At 41.5% G+C, this 14,796-nt stretch overlaps 1 protein-coding gene across 10 annotated transcripts in view; it reads right to left on the bottom strand.

Annotated features, from left to right (window-relative positions):
• The window catches only part of SNX10 (sorting nexin 10), a 67,170-nt gene that overhangs the window by 15,316 nt on the left and 37,058 nt on the right, over nucleotides 1–14,796 (bottom strand). For 7 of the 10 annotated variants that reach the window (XM_086396348.1, XM_086396349.1, XM_086396346.1 and 4 more), the window contains one exon: nucleotides 14,702–14,748. In XM_086396348.1, coding sequence (XP_086252474.1) covers nucleotides 14,702–14,725 — 24 coding nt within the window. In that variant the 5' untranslated portion in view covers nucleotides 14,726–14,748. Of the gene's footprint in view, nucleotides 1–2,747; nucleotides 2,901–3,356; nucleotides 3,484–3,995; nucleotides 4,061–14,701; nucleotides 14,749–14,796 lie in introns of those variants that run through there. The other 3 variants (XM_086396354.1, XM_086396353.1, XM_086396345.1) reach the window with 3 other exon arrangements.

Below are 14,796 nucleotides of genomic sequence, written 5' to 3'. Positions count from 1 at the left end.
TTTATTCCTTTTTAAAGATAATAAGAACAAGAAACACAGGGTAAAATTTAAAATACTTTTTTTAAAAGTGCTCTTCACTACATCAGCTTAATTTTAAAATATGAAAACATGTACAACAAAAAATTGTTATGTTTGGCATGATAATCTTTGAAATTATCATTTATTCATTTGGTGATTATAAATTTGCTAACTGAATTTCACTTTAAATATTTTAACCTTTTGTTTTGAAGAAAAAAAAAAAGACTTCAGGACTGAAATTGTAGGCATTTCTACTGCTTTGCTTTGGCACATCTGAGAAGCAGGCTGTCAATCCTCCAAAGCAGAAGGAGAAGAAATATTATGGAGTTTTCTGGACAAAGAACCTCCATTCTGTTATGCAGATAATAAAATCAGAGTTTGCAAGACAGAAAATTAACAGAAAAGGAGAAAGGCAGTCCACATTCCCTTAAATAGCTTTTGCTACCTATAAGTCTCACCTTCTAAAGTAATACTTTGTTCTTGCATTGGAGATTTCTACCCTACTGCTTGTCCTCAATATGCATACAGAGGTGATGAATTAATGCTCCAAAAAGACTTATTTTGAAATCTTTTCATTATGTATTTTTAAAGTCATTTAGAAGACAGACAATAAAAACAAGGCAACAATACAGCAATGTTCTAAACATTTTGGCCATTATTTCTTAAACACACATTCTTAATTATAAGAAGGATTATAAAAACATTTGTTGATAAGAGCCCCTCTTACATAAAGTGTGGCTGGTTCAGTGTAAAGCAGATCCTGCCCAGGGGCAGAAATGAAACAGAACCCAGGCACCGTGCCCTCAGGACACACTTCACCTCCATCTCCTAACCGAGTGTGTGTACATAACTCATTTTCCCGCAGTGCTTTTTACACACCCATAGTTCTTAGAAGGAATGAATCAATCATCAGTGAATCAATAAAGAGAGAGACAAATAGGTTAAGAATAGGAGAGAAGACCAGAGTCCAGGGTAGACCACATCTAACCCCCTAAAGTGTCCCCACACACTCAGGGCAAGACAGAATGTTGACAAGGGCTAACAAGGTTATCCTGCCCCCGTTCAGCCGGACTAAGGGAAGAGGCTCCTAGTCACCCAGTCACATGTAAGCCACACGCCCTCACAGGGTGCTGGCAGCTCCACTTTTCCACTGGAGAAGCAGAAGTTCTTGAAAATCCCACAGGGGAAATTTAATATTTCCAACAGTTCAGTGTTCCATATTAACAGCAGAAGACATGCACCCATTACTGAAATAGTGAGCCTTTACCCAGGTTAAACAAAAACGAAAAGACAAACAAATGCTTTTGTCAATTTTCTACAAACCTGTCATTCAAAAAAGGGTTTCTGAACTAAAATTATAGAATACACAGTTACTACAGCATCACAGACTCCTTGACCACTCAACATATTATTAATTGAAGATGGTAGTAACGACAAATATTTCTCAAAAAAATCAGGACTTTTCCCCTCTATCTGTTTGCTATTGCCCAACTACTAACATCTAAACTTTGAGTAATAGGTCCCTTTTCATGGAAAGAACACTGAAATTATGGTCACAATACCAGGGGTAAGTTCTTGTTCACTTACTTCCTAAATTATGTGCTTATTCACTGAGCCTCTGTTTCTACATCAGGAAAATAGGAATGATGCCTATCCAACCTATCTCAGCTGTTCATTAAGAGGATCAAATTATAAAATACCTGTGAAAGCATCAGGAAAATTTTTATTGTGCTACATGAAATCAAATATTATATAGAAAGGAAAGTGCTTATAAACCCAAAGCATGAAAGTCTTCCCATAGACCTTGCTGCTGCTGCTGCTGCTAAGTCGCTTCTGTCATGTCCGACTCCTAGAGACCCCATGGACTGCAGCCTACCAGGCTCCTCCATCCATGAGATTTGCCAGGCAAGGGTACTGGAGTGGGGTGCACTGCCTTCTCCGCCCATAGACCTTGGTAATAAGCAATTCAGAAAAGCTAACCCAATTATCTTTTTAAAGTACAAATTTATTAATTTAAGAACCTAGTAGCAAATACTTTAATACTGTAATTTTTCAGTAAAAGGCAGAGAGACCTAAAGATTTCACAGGACTCGCTCGGAGCAGGCCCCTCATAATATTTGTAGAAGGAATGAATATCATAATGACAAATTACAGTAAGGAACCTAGTTTCCTCATCTTAATGGGTTAGAATTCTCAGATTCTACCTTTATTAATACTCATTACATCTAATCTTTATGCAGGGAAGGATATGTTGAAAACAGATTCTAAAACTATGCTGGGAAAAAAAAAATCTCCTAAGAACACAGCAATGCACTTTAAATGTACACTCAAAATTAACTATGATGCTAAGTCTCCAAATACTTTCTCAGTCCTGAAAATCTTTAACTTGGTTGAAGTGCTAAATGGTAAGCTTCCTTCCTTCTCATTCCCTTCCACGTCTCTGTGGCCCTGAGAGCCATCCCAAGCTGCTGTTCTTCACATCCTGTTACCATTCCAGGGTGACCTCATCCAAACATATGGTTTCAAGCACTCAGCACGAACTGATGATTCTCTCTCCATCTCCATTCAGGCATCTCCCCATATATCCAGCCTCCTGCCTAGAAGGTTCACTTGAAAATCCCACTAGCGCACAGAGTCCACACCCTTCCCACATCCTCCTCCTCATCTCATCCCCAGCAACCCCAGCCAAAAATCCAGAGTCCCCAGACTTCTGTCTTTGACTCACTGACCAAGTCCTGCAGTTTCACCCTCCTTTGATACACCCACCACTCTATTCCCTCTGTGAGTGCTCTGACCCAAGGACAGATAGCATGCCCAATGTTAATGCAAGTGCTACTAATTGATCTCTGGGCCTGTATCCAATTCATCCCCCATACTAAAACAAGAACAGTTCCAAAGCACACATCTGATGATGTCATTTTCCTGCTGAAAATCCTACAAAACCTGTCCCATGACCTTCAAGATCAAGTTCAAACTCTGTAGCTAGCACAATACAGCCTTTCATGATTCTCACTCTACTTATCTCCAAAGGCAAAGCTTGGGTCACATAACAGGCCATTTCACGCCTGCGCGCCTCTGAACACGCTGTTCTCTTGCCTGGACTGCTGTCCTCATCCCGCTTTCTGCTTTTTCCTTTATTGTCATCATCTGGTTCTTTTATTTTTTGCTAACTCAAATCCATTTTCAAAACGTAACGCAGTCTCTAGAAATCCTTCTGGAATTCCTCTGGAAATCCTCAGATTTCTCCAGTCTGATTAATTTGAACTCTTCAAGCCCCTACTGCCTCCCGGCAGACCTTGGGAATCCTTTTTCTCGGTGCTTTGTTGCACTGTACTTACCTGCAGCCCTCCTTCACTAGATGCTAAGCTCCTTTAGGGTAGCTTAGGCTTTGCAGTATAACTTGAGTGCCTGGCACATCCAAAGCAGTCCATTAATATCACTTAATGAATAAATGAATGCCTGTAGGAATCAATGAATTGTCTTCAGGTGGGAAAATAAAGATGAGATCAAACTTCAACTGAAATAAAAACCTCATCCACTTGAGTTCTTGGACTCCATGAATTAATGATAAGTTATTTAGCAGCTGGTCTAAAGTTTATCTTAATTTAACAAACCCCTTCCTCTAAGGGCGTGCCAATTAACAGCACATGGCTACAAGAGCAATGTTTAAGATCTATGAGAATCAACTGTTTTTTGAGCACCCTAAACAACTCCAGAAGCACCTATTTACATAGAAATAATTGAAAATCATCCTGAGAGCTCCAATAACCGGAGTCCCCTAAGACTTCTACCAGATGACAATTTGTTTGCCTAGTTGGAGTTAAAATACGTACTTGAAAGTAATAAAAGTACATTTATTTTAAAATATTCCATAATTCAGATGGGCCTCCCCTCCCCCACTCCACAATTAGTAGGAATTAGTGAAGTTTCTCGATACTTCCAGCTATGAACAGCACACCCAGGAAGCCAAGGCTCACCTATAATCCCTTAATTAGATGCATCCCTCATGATCCTGCCCACCATCCTTCAAGGGAATGTTGACAGCCTGTCAGCCACAAAGGACAGCTCCAAGTTCCATACATAGAATCATATGGATTTCCTATGAAAATTGCTTCTGCAGCAGCAGTTAGTCAATTTAATAACCTTATTAAACACTTTAATGACTTCTTGGGCCTAATGATTATTTCTAGTATGAAGGAAGAAGTCAGGCAGAGTAGAATTAAAAATTTAAGCTTACTGATCCCTACTGTTCTCCATGTGAAAACAGGCTTCTGAAGAAAGACTGCTGCACTCTTTGAAAATCTAATTCCTATGTTGTCTTATAATAATCACACCTTGGTTTCAGTGTACCCCCTTCCCTCTCCCAGCCCCATTTCACGTTCAACCTTTATCCATGTATCCATCTACCTTGTTTTTTTTCCCTTAGTCCTTATATGAGATGAAATCAACAGTAAAAATCATTGTACTGAACAAAGCATGCATATGGGTCATGCACTGTGGTGTTTTACACACGTTTTCCTTTAATCTTTACAACAATCCTAAGAGGTCAGTAATATTATTATCCCATTTTACAGACAAAAAAAAAAAAAAATTGGCTTCTAAAGCTTGAACAACTGGCTCAAAGTCAAATGGCCAATAGGCTCAGCCAGGTTTCAAACTCTGGTCTGCCTTGCTCCAAAGCCTGTGCCTTAAACACATTCTCTCTGGTGGTTCTTAAGCAATAAATAATAAATCTCCAATTTCACTGTATTTTCAATTTCACATAAGTCCATTATTCTGGAGTAGAAAAAAATTATTTTCTTTGCTATTAGCTACAGCATCAGTCCAACCAGCATGCTCTCCTGAAATTCTGTCCCACTAGCCAGTACTCTTGCCTGGAAAATCCCATGGACGGAGGAGTCTGGTAGGCTGCAGTCCGTGGGGTCACTAAGAGTCAGACACGACTGAGCGACTTCACGTTCACTTTTCACTTTCATGCATTGGAGAAGGAAATGGCAGCCCACTCCAGTGTTCTTACCTGGAGAATCCCAGGGATGGCGGAGCCTGGTGGGCTGCCATCTATGGGGTCGCACAGAGTCAGATACGACTGAAGCGACTTAGCAGCAGCAGCAGCAGCAGCAGCAGCAGCCTCTCAAAGGCCTTATATTTTATTTTCATATTTCTAGCACCAAGCAAAGTACTGGCACCCATTAGTAAGTGTTCATGAAATGCTTGAAAATTAATTAACCAATTGATTTCCTAGAAGATTCAAAAACAAAGGATGTATAGGTTCTGTATGCTGAAAATTATAAGATGCTGTTGAAAAAAAATGAAGAAGTATATACTTCTTTGTATATATTTATGGATTGGCTGGCAACACCGACTCAATGGACATGAGTTTGAGCAAGCTCTGGGAGTTGGTGATGGACAGGGAAGCCTGCAGTCCATGGGGTCGCAAAGAATCAGACATGACTGAGCAACTGAACTGAACTGAACTGATGCTGAAGCTGAAACTCCAATACTTTGGCCACCTGATGCGAAGAGCTGACTCACTGGAAAAGACCCTGATGCTGGGAAAGATTGAGGGCAAGAGGAGAAGGGGGCAACAGAGAATGAGATGGTTGGATGGCATCACTGACTTAATGGACATGAGCTTGAGCAAACTCAGGGAGAGAGTGATGGACAGAGAAGCCTGGCATGCTGTAGTTGATGGGGTCACAAAGAGTGGGACATGAGTTAGTGACTGAATGAACAATAAAACTTTTAGAAAAGAAATATAGGAGAAAATTTTTGCAACCTAAAGTTAGACAAAAAGCTCTTAGATTTGACACCAAGAGTATAATTCATACAAGGTAAGAGAGCTAAGGACTTCCCTGGTGGCCCAGTGGTTAAGATTCAACACTCCCAATGAAGGAGGGCACAGGTTTGATCCCTGGTCAGGGAACTAAGATCTTGCATGTCACACACTTCAGACAAAAAAATAAAATACAATAAATAAATCCTTTAAAATGTTTAAAAAAAAAAAAAAGGAAAGAGAGCTAAATTCACCTCACCAAAATTAAAAGGCTTTGCTCTGTTACCTCCTGCAAAGAGGCTGCAAAGACAAATTACAGACTGGAAGAACATATCTGCAAATCACTAGTTCCTCAAAGGACTTGTAGTTAGAATATATAAAGAATTCTCAAAACCCAACATTAAAAAAAAAAAAAAACAAAGAATTCAACTAGAAAATGGGCAAAACACATGAAGAGACATTTCACTAAGGAGGACACACAGCCAGTGAAGAAGCACATGAAGAGACATTTCACTAAGGAGGACACCCAGACAGTGAGGAAGCACATGAAAAGACGTGCAGCGTCATTAGCCATTGTGCATGTGTGTCAGTCGCTCGGTTGTGTCCAGCCCTTTGCGACCCCATGGACTGTAGCCCACCAGGCTCCTCTGTCCATGGAATTCTCCAGGCAAGAATTTTGGAGTGGGCTGCCATGCCCTTCTCCAGGGGATCTTCCCGACCCAGGGATCAAACCCAGGTCTCCCGCATTGCAGGCAGAATCTTTATCATTTGAGCTACCCAGGAAGCCATTAGGGAAATGAAAATTAATACCACGATGATATGTCACTACATACCTATCACAGTTTCTAAAGGTATTATCGCTATTTTTTTATTTTAGCCATCTTGACAGGTATACTTTTTAAATCTTCACTGCAGTCTAGCTTTAATCTTTATAGTACAGTAAACATAACTGTGTTAACTGAAAAAACATTTATTCGGATTACAAAAAGATGAATACAGACAAAAGCTAAGACCCAAAGCAGAAGGTGTTAGGTGCTAGTGAGTTTCAGTTTTTTATAGCCTTGATGAGAATTTTCTATCACAAAAATGAAAACTTGTTTCATTTCGTACTCCCTTTCTCAGAACATTTTTTTCCTATTCCAAAGTATATACTATTTTATATGTTCATGTATTTGAACTGGAAGACTCATTCATTCAGTTAAAATCTGTTGAGCCCTGGCTCAGTGCCAGCAGAGAACAGAATTTAACCCAACACCTTATTCACCAGGGTTCTAGCTGGGACTCCCACATAATAATCTCAAAACTAAAATTTAGCCCGTTTCACACAAACTACATTCTTTTACAAATAACATGCTTGAAAGGCAGAAGAAATGTACCAAGTAACCTTCCTTTATTTCCTGATAACAATTATAATAAATAACCTAAAAGACATACTACAAGGGATGTTACTTGTCACTTTATAGCTTGAAGTAGGTTTAAATGCCACGCTCTGGCAGTTTTGAATGATGACTTTTAAGAAAGCTTTTATTACTTCAGAATAAATAACTGTGGGTGAGCTTTGCCTTTTGCATGAATTATAATAATTTGTGATGTTACAAGTTTCTCTACATGAGCAGCGTCCAGAATTAAGTACAGTTACCTTTCTGCATCTCATAATACATTAGGAAAAGTGAGTGGAAAAAGACTCACCTTTTACAACAAGAAATAATTGCCAACCTGTGTTAAACTACAGCACAAGAACGCGAAAGATCAGCAAAATCCAGAATATGAAAATGTCTACAGGTCAAAAGATGCAGTTTCTTCAACAAATAAATTGCACAAGGGGGAAAAAGGGCAGAATAAGAGGTTTTAAGCAATACATTAACCAAATGCCATGTGTATTCCTTATCTGCATCAGAATTAGGATAACCAAATATACAAAATTTTTTTCAACATCATCAGGGAGACTTGAACACTGAATATTTGATGGTATAAAGGAGTTAATGTTAGTTATTTAAGGTGTGATAATGTGGTGTGTTTCTAAGAAGGGTCAGTTGTTAGAAATGCATACTGAAATATTTACAGATGAAATTACACTATGCCTAAAATTCATTTCAGATCATTCACCGAGTGGTAGCAGAAGGAAATGGGTAGGGGTGGGGCTTGGTCTTGAATTAATAATGTGTTAATTGTTGAACCCTTAAGCATATAAGGGTTCATTATATTTTTCTACTTTGTATATGTTTAAATTTTATAATGAAAAGTTAAAACCAGTAAAAGAAGAGAAGCAAGAGAGGAAGAGAAAAAGGGATGGAACTCATCTCAAGAGGAGTGCTCTACGAAGAGACACATATGGCGCCTGAAAGTGAAAATAAGTCAGAAATGTGGATCTAGAAGAGCTACCCATGAGTTCAGCCGGTACTAACACCACTAACACAATGACATCCTAATACTTATCTACCTTTGGAAAATAAGTTTTTTTCATTATTATAAAAATAAAATATTATGTTACTAGAGAGAGAAGATACAATCGCAAATTCAGATAACACCATGAAAATGAAGTCCCCCTCCATTTGTACTCCTAGTTTCTTGTCTACCTATCTAGGACTTTTATCTATTTTTAATATTATATATATATATATATATAACTGGCATATATATGGATATAGCATATATATATGTGCACATATATATAATATTATATACATAAATAGCATATATATGTCTATATATCGGAGAAGGCAATGGCACCCCACTCCAGTACTCTTGCCTGGAAAATCCCATGGATGAGGACCCTGGTAGGCTGAAGTCCATGGGGTCACTAAGAGTCGGACACGACTGAGCGATTTCACTTTCACTTTTCACTTTCATGCTTTGGAGAAGGAAATGGAAACCCACTCCAGTGTTCTTGCCTGGAGAATCCCAGGGACGGGGGAGCCTGGTGGGCTGCCGTCTATGGGGTCACACAGAGTCGGACACGACTAAAGCGACTTAGCAGCAGCAGCAGCAGCAGCAGTGTCTATATATGGATGTGCTCACTTGTGTCCAACTCTTTGCAACCCCATGGACTGTAGAGCTCCAGGCTGCTGTGTCTATAGAATTCTCCAGGCAAGAATACTGGAGTGGGTTGCCATTTCCTTCTCCAAGGGATCTTCCCAACCCAGAATTGAATCTGAGTCTCTTACATCTCCTGCACTGGCAGGCAGGTTTTTTACTACCAGAGCCACCCGGGAAGCCACCTGTATATATATATACATGAAATATATAATTTTTAATGCAAATGGAAGCACACTGTAAATACTGCTTCATACCTTGGTTTATTCATTGTACAATCTTTTAGAAATCTTCATGTGTGAGCACATAAAATTCAATGTTATTTGTTTTAAAATGAATTGTTTACTTTAGTACAGTTTTAAACATACAGGAAAACTGTTCAAAGATAACAGAGAATTCCCATATATCCTATATGGGATATGTGGAAACTATATACCCAGTTTCCCCGATTATTATACCATATCACATATGTAAGGAGGAAAGGAGGAAGGGAAAACAAATTGATTTCTGGCAATTGGGAAAGGGTCATGTCTTGTCTTGTCGCTTCCCTTCAAAAGTCCCCAGCATCACAGGACACCAGGTAGAGGTCTTGCTTATGGATATTCCTTAATATTATTCGTGGATTCCAGCTTAGTCAGTTTCCAATCAGAAATCAACATTAAAAAATGCTTTCCTAGAGCAAGCCCAAAATGTTACCATCAGTCTAAGTGTATCTTGGACATCCAAGTGTCAAGCTCAGAGCCAACGCATCCAAAATAGCAGCACCTCCCTCCTAACTCTCCCTGCAGGGGCCTGAGTGGCTGGGTCCTCACAGGGCCTGGGACTTTCCCAGACCCACTTTGGTTCTGCTCTGCTCTGCTCAGCGTACCTCCTGCCACAGAGCTAATGGATTTATTGTCACTCAAGTGTCAATGAATGGTGAAGTGAAGTGCAATGTGTTAGTCGCTCAGCTGTGTCCGACTCTTTGTGATGGCACGCACTGTAGCCCGAGGCTCCTCTGTCCATGGAATTCTCCAGGCAAGAATACTGGAGTGGTAGCCATTCCCTTCTCCAGGGGATCTTCTCAACTAGGGAACGAACCTGCACTGCAGGCAGATTCTTTACCATCTGAGCCACCAGTGAAGCCCTAATAAATGGTAACTGACCTTATATCCAATAATGTACATTTTGAAGGAATAAAAACTCTTATCCAAAAGGCATCAATCTCTAGAAGTTGAACTCAGAGATCATGATTCAGGAGAGCTGGGGAGACACACACATACACACACACACACACACACAAAACAGGTCTCAGCACACCCTTCCTGTCACGTCACACACACATGTCACACACACTGTCTCACTTAAACCAAGAAAGCCCTGAGCAGAGGAACAAACCCAGTTTCTTGGAGGGGCTAGAATGTCAGACTCCATGAAAGACTGTAAACTGCTTATATACATATCACATAAAATGAGCTCCATGTAGCTGGAGCCAAAGGGCCTTAGTAATGTAGAAAACTCAAACTGTTCATTCTGGACATTAAAATATACAGAGAACAAAAATGCCTGACTCCACAAAAAACACTGTCTGAAACGTGTTTCCTGTCACAGCCACCTGCCTTTTCATAAGGGTTCTGGGTTCTGTCTCATTAAACAGAAGAGTTGATTCAGTTGGGTCCATCTAATTATTCTTATTAAAATATGTAACCATAATATTTTAATTGTAAATTAAAGCTGCATGCATGAATGAATCTGAATTCATTTTAATTTTACAATGGCCCAGTGCCAAGGCCTTTTTATGGGGAAGATCCATCAGCACGGATACTGCTCTCGTGGGAATTCAAACCAATGTGCAAATGGAACATGTTTAACTAACAAGGGAGCCTCTCCCTCCCTGCTCTCCTCTCTCTAGATTTATTGCAGTAATAAAGCTATTTTAACGAGAGAGTGCAATTGACTCCCCACTACCCCCCCATCTTTAAAAGAAAAATTTACCAAACTTCTAGGCTGGCACTACCAGTTAGGTGGAACCAAGATGTCAGCCCGGGGCCATCTGCATCTTAAACTTTCTTTTTTTTGCCACACTGCATGGCTTGTGGGATCTTGGTTCCCCAACCAGGGATTGAACCCAGGCCCTAGCAGTGAAAGCATGGAATTCAAACCACTGGACTGCCAGGGAGTTTCCCAGTGTGCATCTTGAACAAGAATGGTAACTAGGTCTCAATTCATGTGCCAACCTCATGATTAATTAGCAACGTCTCCTGTGGGCACTGAGTGCCAAGTGCTTATACACACACTGCCCCCTGGGTCCAGATTCTAGAATAATTAGGGATACTGCATTCAGCCCTTACACACCCAGTTGTGGGGGAATTGAATTCTTTTCCACTAAACAGCCACCAGCCACTAGAATATTTAAAGTCTCCACCAAAACCTCCTCCACTGCTAACTGGCACTGACTCCAGGGTGCTGCTGGGTAGGTGCTGAGATAAAAATACCTTGATAATTGAGGCTTGAGGAAAGCCTCTTCTTGACTTATAAGCCTGAGGCCTGAAAAATAAGGAGGAGTCAGCCAGCCAAAGAGGTGTGAAATCAGTGGGAAAAACATCTGTGAAAGCGTAGGAGCCCAGGGCTGCTGCTGCTGCTAAGTCGCTTCAGTCGTGTCCAACTCTGTGTGACCCCATAGACGGCAGCCCACCAGGCTCTGCTGTCCCTGGGATTCTCCAGGCAAGAACAAAGTCCCTGAAATAAGGAGTGAGATGGGCGCTGGGTGGAGGAAGCGTGGGAGACGAGCCTGGGGAAAGAACCAGGGTAAGATCATCTGGGGCCTTAGAAACCACATTGAGGAATTTGTACTTTGTTCTAAGAGCAACGTGTTAGAAGCCAGGAAGTCACTCTGACCACATGCGGAAAATGAACTGATATGTGATGAACATGAATGTGCTATGGCACATTGAGAATCTCGCTTTGCTGTGCTGGTTTCTTGCTAACAGAGGCCAAAGTAAATTTCTAGGCATTATACCTCTTTCTCCTTATGGGTATTTTCCTTTTCAGTTGCAGGACTTTCCAGTTTAAAATTCTCTAACGTTATGCAGCTGCATTAACACTCTGTGTGTGCTATGTGCTCAGTCATGTCCAACCCTTTGTAACCCCATGGACTGTAGCTCACCAGGCTTCTCCGTCCATGGGATTCTCCAGGCAAGAATACTGAAGTGGGTTGCATTTCCTTCTCCAGGGAATCTTCCCGACCCAGGGATTGAACCCACATCTCCTGCATTACAAGTGGTCTCTTTACTGACTGAGCCACCAGAGAAACATTAATGTTATAATAACATTAAGGTTATAAATGTCATAATATTTCATAATTATTTATAATAAAGGACTTTCACAAGGTCAATAAAATGCTTTCTTTATGTAGTCGGTTAAAATTTGTGTCTAGTTTTTATGAACTGAAATGAACTAAAAATTAACATCAAACCAGCCAAGTCAAAAAGAAAAAGAAACGCTTCTTCTAACTGGAAAAAAAGTCTCTGTTGCTTTCATGGGTAGCTTTTCCCCCCAAGAAAACAATTTTTAAAATGTGCCTTTGGAATAATGCTGGCTGTCAGCACAGCCCTGCTCCCTTGGCATAGCCTGCCCAGAGCTCAGGCCAATACAGGTGTGTAATGAAGCATTCAGCTTACCTGAAGGGAGGTCTGGCCTCTGCCTCTGAATACTGGGAGGTGATCTCTAGGCCCCCAGAATGTCCTGACTGACAAGAGTATCTTTGTTTGCCTGGGCTTTGACCACAGGACAGTCTAACAATGTGAATATGTTGGAGGCTTAAGGTCACACTGTATGAGCTATGACCTCTGGAGGAACTGGAGACTAAAGACCTGATCCCAGGAGGAGTGGACACTAAAGATTGGCCATGCAGGCAGGATGTGTTGTTGTTGTTCAGTCGCTAAGTCGTGTCTGACTCTGGGACCCCATGGGCTGTAGCACACCAGCCCTTCCTGTCCTCCACTATCTCCCAGAGTTTGTGCAAGTTCATGTCCATTAAGTCAGTGATACTATCCAACCATCTCAGCCTCTGCCGCCCTCTTCTTCTCCTGCCTTCAATCTTTCCCAGCATCAGGGTCTTTTCCAATGAGTTGGCTCTTCGAATCAGGTGGCCAAAGTATTGGAGCTTCAGCATCAGTCCTTCCAAGGAATATTCAGGGTTGCTCTCCTTTAGGATTGAGATCAATATCTGAATATCCTGGTTTGATCTCCTTGCAGTCCAAGGGACTCTCGAGAGTCTTCTCCAGCAGGCAGGATGAGCCTCAGAGAAATCTCTGGACACCAAAGGCTCCGGGGAGCTTCTCTTAGGCATTACCATACAGAGCAGAGCTACTGTCACACCCAGCAGCTCTGCATTTGGACCCTTCCCCAGGCTGACCCTCTGCACCTCTCCCTTCAGCTGATCCTAACTGGCATCCTTGCTCTGTAATAAACTATAACCACAAATGTAACTGCTCTCAGTGAATTCTGTGAGTTTTTCTTGTGGAATAATCAAAACTGAAGCTGGTCTGGGGAACCCCTGAACTTGAAATCACTACTGGAAGTGATGGCAGTGTGAGGACTTGCAGTTTGGCCAGCTTTACAGAGAAGGTGTTTCCTGAGGCAAGCAGCTTGGTCCCAGTACTGTTTAATACGAGGACAAGGAAAAAACATCCCTGGTCATGGTATTGTGTGGAGCTCACTCTGTGAGGATGTTAGGGAGACTGACTGGAAAGGGATACAAGGTACCTTCTGGGGTTCTGGAAGCATCCATACCTTGATCTGAGTGGTGGTTACACAGCTGTACACATAAGTGAAAGCCTACTGAGCTGCATACGTAAGATAAGGGCATTTTATGCATTTACTGCAATTTACACATGTTATACCAATTTTTAAAAGCTAAAAAACAAAAACACTTTGAAAATGGGGTAGGGGGCAGCCTGGACTACAAGTGTGGAAGTGGGCTGGACTACTGAAGAGACCCTAAACTCAAACACGGGGCTGAAAGAAAGAAGGAGAGATCTAGCAAAGAAGTTTTCTGGAAGGATTCTCTGAAATGGATTGTTTAGGGTTTTACATTTGGGCAAAGCAAACTATAAGGACCATGCAGCCATGTTTGACTGTGTCTGCGACCATGTGTGTATACACGGAACTGTTGTGTGTACACATGTGATTGAACCTGGAAAGGGCCAATGAAACTACTGAGTTTCATTCAGCTCACCTAGTAATGACATGTGTACTACAATCAGCAGGGCAGACAAACAGGTTCTTCCGAAGGAGACCACTCAACCCAGGGCTGGTGTGCTGGTCATCCTACCCATCTCTCAGCCAGAGAGCAACTCAGGAAGCTGGGGTCGGAAGCCTGGGAGGCCAGGCTGGGATGGGGAAGGGACAGCCTTCCCCAGATTATGTGAAACCAATCCCAGAGATCTAAGAGGCAACAAGCAGGACAAAACTGAAACTAGTGGCAGACAGTCACCCCGGGTTGTTACCAAAGGTGGGGGAATTCAGAATTAAGTAACAGAGCAGAAAACCCGAGACAGTAGGCCAAAGGGAGACTGTTCAAAGCAAAGCAGGGAGCAGAGCCTGGGAGAATTCTGAGTCATGGACAACGATACTTTCAGAAACAGTGGATGGGAGTGAGCAGAGAGAAAGTGCAGCCACTGGAACCAAAGAATAAGGGCCAAGATGGCTGCAGCGATGCTGGGGAGAGGGGGTGTGGATGCAGGAAGACAAATGCTTTGTTCTCATTAGCCCCCTTCTATGATGCCCTATGGTATCTTGACTTTCCTCTACAGATTTATGGTTAGAGAACGAAGATCCAACCTGCAGTGAGTCAAAGCACATGAAGTCTTTATTTTCTGATTTCTTAAGACATACCTCTTTCTGCTGTTCTGGAAACATCTTCAACACAGAACACGATCAATCTGAAAAATAAGATACAACACTTGGTGATTTGGAACCTCCATACAGAA

This window comes from Bos grunniens, chromosome 4 (genome assembly GCF_055505025.1).
Source record: "Bos grunniens cultivar Pamir isolate PY7600 chromosome 4, Bosgru_T2T1.0, whole genome shotgun sequence".
Lineage (NCBI taxonomy): Eukaryota > Metazoa > Chordata > Mammalia > Artiodactyla > Bovidae > Bos > Bos grunniens.
The sequence above is the reverse complement of the archived record's forward strand: the minus strand, read 5'-3'. Positions and strand labels throughout refer to the sequence as shown.